At 42.3% G+C, this 5,869-nt stretch overlaps 1 protein-coding gene across 1 annotated transcript in view; it reads left to right on the plus strand.

Annotated features, from left to right (window-relative positions):
- Window positions 1-3,972: 3,972 nt before the first annotated feature.
- The window catches only part of PLD5 (phospholipase D family member 5), a 206,455-nt gene continuing 204,558 nt past the window's right edge, over window positions 3,973-5,869 (plus strand). Inside the window, exon 1 of the mRNA XM_081824494.1 lies at window positions 3,973-4,154. Within this exon, the coding sequence (XP_081680620.1) occupies window positions 4,102-4,154 (53 nt within the window). The 5' untranslated portion in view covers window positions 3,973-4,101. The remainder of the gene's footprint in view (window positions 4,155-5,869) is intronic.

Consider the following 5,869-nt stretch of genomic DNA (forward strand, 5'->3'; position numbering starts at 1 on the left):
GTGTCATGATTGCATTGCTTTAAACCCCTCTAAAAGCTTTTTGTTTGTTTGTTTCTGTTTATAATTTATATGGAAATAGGGTAAAATGACAAAAATGTTTAATTATTTTTTGTGTTGTTAAATGAGTGGCTTTTTTTAAAAAAAAAGTTCTTGGAATAAAGGAGACAGTGACATATCCATGCAATGGAATGCGATGCAACAATTTAAGACTATGCTTTAGAAGAATATTTAATGACCTTAAAGCATAATCAAGTGCAAAAAGCAGAATGCAAAACTGTATATAGCGTGATACCAATATCTTTAGATTGTTAGATCAGTAGACATAGTATATAGGAAAGAATGAGAACAAAATGCTAATGGCAGTTTTGTCTGAGCGGGACTGGGAGTGATTTATTTCCTTTTTTGTATTATGTGTGTTTTTTTTCAAAATAGTTAACAGCAAACAGTTTCTGATTATACAAGCAATGAATATTAGTAAAATAAATAGAAAGTAAAGGGCAGGAGAAAACTCATTCAAAATTTAAAAAAATTATTTAAAATTATTTATTTCTAAGCCCCCACATTGGATGTATTTGTCATGATCCCTTTATTGTTTGAAAAGGAACTAAGGGAGGGGCGCCAGGGTGGCTTGGTCAGTTGAGCTTCTGACTCTTGATTGCAGCTCTGGTCATGATCTCAGGGTCCTGGGATTGAGCCCCTTGTTGGGCTCTGTTCTCAGTGGGGAGTCTGCTTGAGACTCTCTCTCTTCCTCTTCCTCTTTAGCTCCCTGCTGCTTGTGCACTCTCTCTCTTTCTCTCTCTCAAATAAATAAATAAATTTTAAACCAAAAAAAAAAAAAAAAAGAAAATGAACTAAAGGAGGTGCGTTTGAAGGATGGACATGTATTAAGCAGGACTTTGGGGGGCGCCTGGGTGGCTCAGTTGGTTGAGCATCTGACTCTTGATTTCTGCTTGGGTCATTGTCTCAGGGTCCTGGGATCAAGCCCTGTGTCAGGCTCCATGCTCAGTGCTGAGTTTGCTTGGGATATTCTCTCCCCTCTCCCCACTCTCTCTCTCTAAATACATAAATAAATAAAATCTAAAACAAAACAAAACAAAACAGGACTTAGTATGGGTGATAGTTTGATATCTCAGAGTCTGACCCCTGGATCAGCAGCATCAGTGTCCCCTGGGAGCTTGTTAGGAATGCACATTCTTGGAGCTACCCCAGACCAATTCAAGCATTCAACCAAAACCTTTTGGAAATGGGGTCCTGCAACATGTGTTTTCACAAGCCCTCTGGGTGATTTTGATGCAGGCTGAAGTTTAAGGAATGCTGCTTTAGTGTTTTGAGGTCAGAGATGGCTAGAAAAATTTCTCAAAAATTTTATCCTAGGGACGCCTGGGAGCTTAGTCAGTTAAGCATCTGCCTTCGGCTCAGGTCATGATCTCAGGGTCCTGGGATCGAGCCCTGCATCGGGCTCCCTGGGAGCCTGCTTCTCTCTCTGCCTGCCGCTCCCCCTGCTTGTGCTCTCTCTCTCTCTCTGTCAAATAAATAAACAAAATCTTTTAAAAGATTTTTATCCTAGACAATTTTCATCTCACATTTACCTTCTCTCTTTCTCATGTCTTCCTCTCCTTCTCTACCTCTGTCTCTCTATCACTCTGCTTCTCTCTTACACATATAGTTTTTGTGGTCTGTTTTAGTTTTACTCTTTTATTTTTAGAAAGGGAGAGAGAGAGGGTGGGGGAGGGGCAGAGAGAGAGAAAGAGAGAGAGAGAGAGGGAATCTCAAGCAGACTCCAGGCCCAGTGCAGAGCCCGACAAGGGGCTTGATCTCACAACCCTGAGATCATGACCTGAGCTGAAATCAAGAGTCAGATGCTTAACCGACTGAGCCCCCCTGGTGTCCCGTATGTTTTTTTATCTATTCATATCTTTACCTTGTTTCCCCCAAATATTTGAGGCAGCTCCCAGAGGTGCATATACAACAGCAGACACTCATCCTGTGCTGTCTGTTCAGATACTGTTTTAAGAACTTTACATATAGTATCTCATTTAACTTAAGCATCAGTCACAACTCTATGAGGCAGTTGTTATTATTATTTCATGATTATCATCTCCATCTGACCGACAAGGAATCTGAAGCTCAAAAACTAAATAACTTGCCCAAGGGCATACAACCACTAAGTGGAAGAATCCAAGCAATCTGGTCCCAAAGTCTGTGACCTCAATCAGTTTCCTATGCTGCTTCTGAAAAATGAAATTAATGAGGAACTAGGGATGAATGGAAAATAAAGGGGCAGGATGAATGCACAGTCTTTTTTGCAGAGTTTGATATAGTCGGTAAACATGGCACGTGTATTTGCCTCTGGCTCAAGCAGAGAGTGAACAGGAGAAGCCGCAAGATTCACAATCACCAAAATACGGAAGTAAACTAATTCTCAGAAAGGCCACACCTGAGTCTCGAAACACCTTCATGTCACCCTACATGCTCAGAAGTGTGCCGTTGTGATTTTTATTTCATTCATTCACTTTGTTTACACAGTCATTATTTCTTGGGTACCTTCTATCTGTTTGGCCCTGTAATGGTTGCTTAGGATAGAAAGAATAAAATGTATCCCTGTCTTAAAGATCCCGGGGGCCTAGGGTCAAAGAACAGTGGTTCACAAATGTCTCGCTTGGGCTTTCCCCCACTTCCTCCCTGGGTGTGGAGTAAGAGAAGCGCACAGTGAGAGTCAGGAAGGGACTTGGAACCAGCTTCTCTTGGGAGGGGACATCTGAGGGAAGTCAGAAGACAAAGCCTCTAGAAGGAAACAAGCATCTGAGCTGATCGTTCCTGGTTACAGAAGCACCTTCATTCCTTGACAACACCTTTCTCTAGAATCTGTAATCTGAGCGTGTCCCTGGACAAACTGGACCCTGAGCTTGGGGAGGTTCCTTGGTTCTTTGGAGGCCATGTGGCTGTGGGGATAAAGGGCAGGGGGTGGTGGGAGAAGGAAAGCCAGCTGGTTTCCACAAAACTGTGAAATGTGTGTGTGTGTGTGTGTGTGTGTGTGTGTGTACACATATATGCATCTCATCACTAAGGGAATTTCTCCTGGCTGTCTGGTCAATGATCACTTTTTCCCCTCCTGCAAATAATCCCTAAAACCTTCAGAAACACTTATAAAAATTAAAATTAAAATTTTTTCTTTCTCTTCTTTTCCCCATCCAGATTTATCTAATAAATATAATGTAGGCAAAATTATTTGTTCTGGGGGCCATGGGTGCTGCCCAGGGACCATGGCCCCATCTTCTGCCCCCTGTGGCCATGAACCCCTGGGGACAGGGATGTCTCAAAATACAACACTTGGCCCTAAAGATAAGGACAAAAGTGGCTGGACCTTCAGCCACTGTTTCTAAGTGAAAATCGTATCAAGAGTATGAATGTTGGTTATGACTGTGTTCAATCTTTTGAAATGAACCATGTCAGTTACATGACCCAAGATGCTGGCATCTGATGGATCTAATTTCTGATCAAAGTGTGGAACTCATCCTCACCTGCCAGGGGCATCTCTCCTGAAGCCATCATAGTAAAGGTCTTAGAGCAAGACAAGGTGGGAGAAGCGAGAGGATACAGAGTTTGAGGGCATAGACCTTGCACAGAGTTTGGAAGGTGGTGATAATAACGGGGGACAGAGAATAATTATTGAGCCACTCTTGTCATTTTTAATTTGCACTCATGGACCTCATAGTGCTATTTGTAGAAGATCTTGTAGAAGATCTCCAGATCTTCTGGACTGCTTTTGGTGAGAAAGAGGGAGAGTGAACTTGTTCAGAAGTCTCGATACAGCACTTGCATTATTTAGCAGGTTATAACATACTTAGCAGGGTTTGAAGGCTCTGTTGAGGAATGAGCAAGATTTCCCTCCGAGGACAGCCCTTCGCTGGCAGTGATGAAAGTAACTTTCCTAAAGGGTTTTGAAAAGCTGTCCAATCCTGAGTTTCCGAAGTGGAAGCTGCTTCTCACTTTTCTTTTCCTTCTTTTTCTCGACAGTCCCAGCAGAAGTGTATCGTGATCTTTGCCCTGGTATGCTGTTTTGCCATTCTCGTGGCGTTGATATTTTCTGCCGTGGACATCATGGGAGAGGATGAGGATGGACTCTCAGAAAAAAATTGTCAAAATAAATGTCGGTAAGAGGTAACAAACAAAACTTCTCTTTTAGGGGGTGGGCAGAAAAGCAAAGAGAGCGCTAGACAATAGGGAGAAAAATATCCTAAGTACATGAGATCATCCAACCTACCTGTGGGTTAAGCTGAGGCATGACTCTTACTTTTCAGACCGAGGGAATAAAAATGAGTAACGATTTCATTCAATGACCATTCTCTACAATTTGGGCATATCCTGTACAGAGGGCCGGTGGAGAGAGTGAAATTTTGTACAGAGACCCCTCTCTGTCGGTGAGGTTTTGGTTTGTCCCATGACGAGCCTGGCAAAAATGAGTGCCCCAAATGAACAAGGGACACTGTGCTGGTTGTCACATCAAGTGGAAGTTAAAGAAGCACACATCTCAGGAAAAATTCCAACTTAAGATTCAGGATGAAATAGATCAGCGTGTCTATAAGAAGACACGCGCCTCCTCTGTCTCAATGTCGCACATAGTTTGTTATTAATCTAGAAATAGATTACATTAGATTTACGTATTATGTCTCTTCCGTTACCTTAAGTAATGTCTCCTTGGGGATATTTCTAACTGGCAGGGCCATTGGGACATGGTTTTATCCCCATAAATCTCCTTCTCCAGCTCTTCCATGAGCTGCCCTTTTTTTTTTTTTTAGGTCATGGAGAGGGTGTAAGCAAGCACCAAGGCAGGGGGCAGATAGATGAGAAGTCTATTTTTATTACATGTTGCGGCAAAGCTGAAGTCAACCACCATAGTTTTTATGAATTAGAGCTTACAATGAATTTTCACTGTAGTTTTTCCCTCTGGCAAGCTTTAGTCTAAGTGCCCCTCTTTTCCAGCTTAAGATCAACAACAACTTGGTAATGTGTATGTGGGTTTTTATCTTGGAGACTTTGCCTTGAGGGTTGAATGCATGACACAAAAAAATGTCTGGAAAAGACCACTAAAGTTTGTTTTTCAACCCATGGTACGTTATAGTCTAGTTACCAGAGAACAGTATTAGACAAGGAACAAAGGATACAAGAGAGAAATTAGCATACATTTTAGATTTATTCTAACATTTTTGGAAGGGGTTCCTACGTATATTTACTTCTTAGACTGAATTTGGGAGAATTGTGTTGGGGTTATTAGTAAGGCAATGGAACAATAGCAGATTGCCACCATCTTCCTCCAGAACACTCCTTCTGCATCAGAACTTTCCGAGATTCCTATGACACGACAGATAGAAGCATCCGTGGACAGGGGGCTGGTGACTCATCTTATTCTGTGGGTTGGCTCTGCCCCTTCTCACCTCACTTCGTGATGAGGTCTGCTGAGTACTTGAAATGGCAAACCCCAGCACCTAGGAAGCAGCTTTATAAAGGTCAAACTGTAACAACTTCTAAGATAAAATATGCAGGATCTTTTAAGACACATTAGCAGGTTATTTGTAGGTTTCAACAACCAAAAAGAGGGCACCTTAGAACTATTCCTATTTTCACTTGAGAGAAGCTATAATTTAATCCAATTTTGACTTTAAGTTCATACAGCTGGAATCTGGGTCTGCTTATTTCTCCACCTCAATCAATTGTTAAATCCCAGTGACTCAACACTGCTTCTCCCTCAAATCTGGAACACATTCTTCCAGTTACCCACCCCCCCACCCCCCCCCCGCTGCCTTTCCCCTGGGGAGTTGGCATCACTGCCTGGTTGCTGGGCTCCCCCTCCACGCAGCCTTGTGTTCTA

The sequence above is a fragment of the Leptonychotes weddellii genome, chromosome 6, assembly GCF_054177405.1.
Source record: "Leptonychotes weddellii isolate Sample4059 chromosome 6, ASM5417740v2, whole genome shotgun sequence".
In the NCBI taxonomy this organism is placed as follows: Eukaryota; Metazoa; Chordata; class Mammalia; order Carnivora; family Phocidae; genus Leptonychotes; species Leptonychotes weddellii.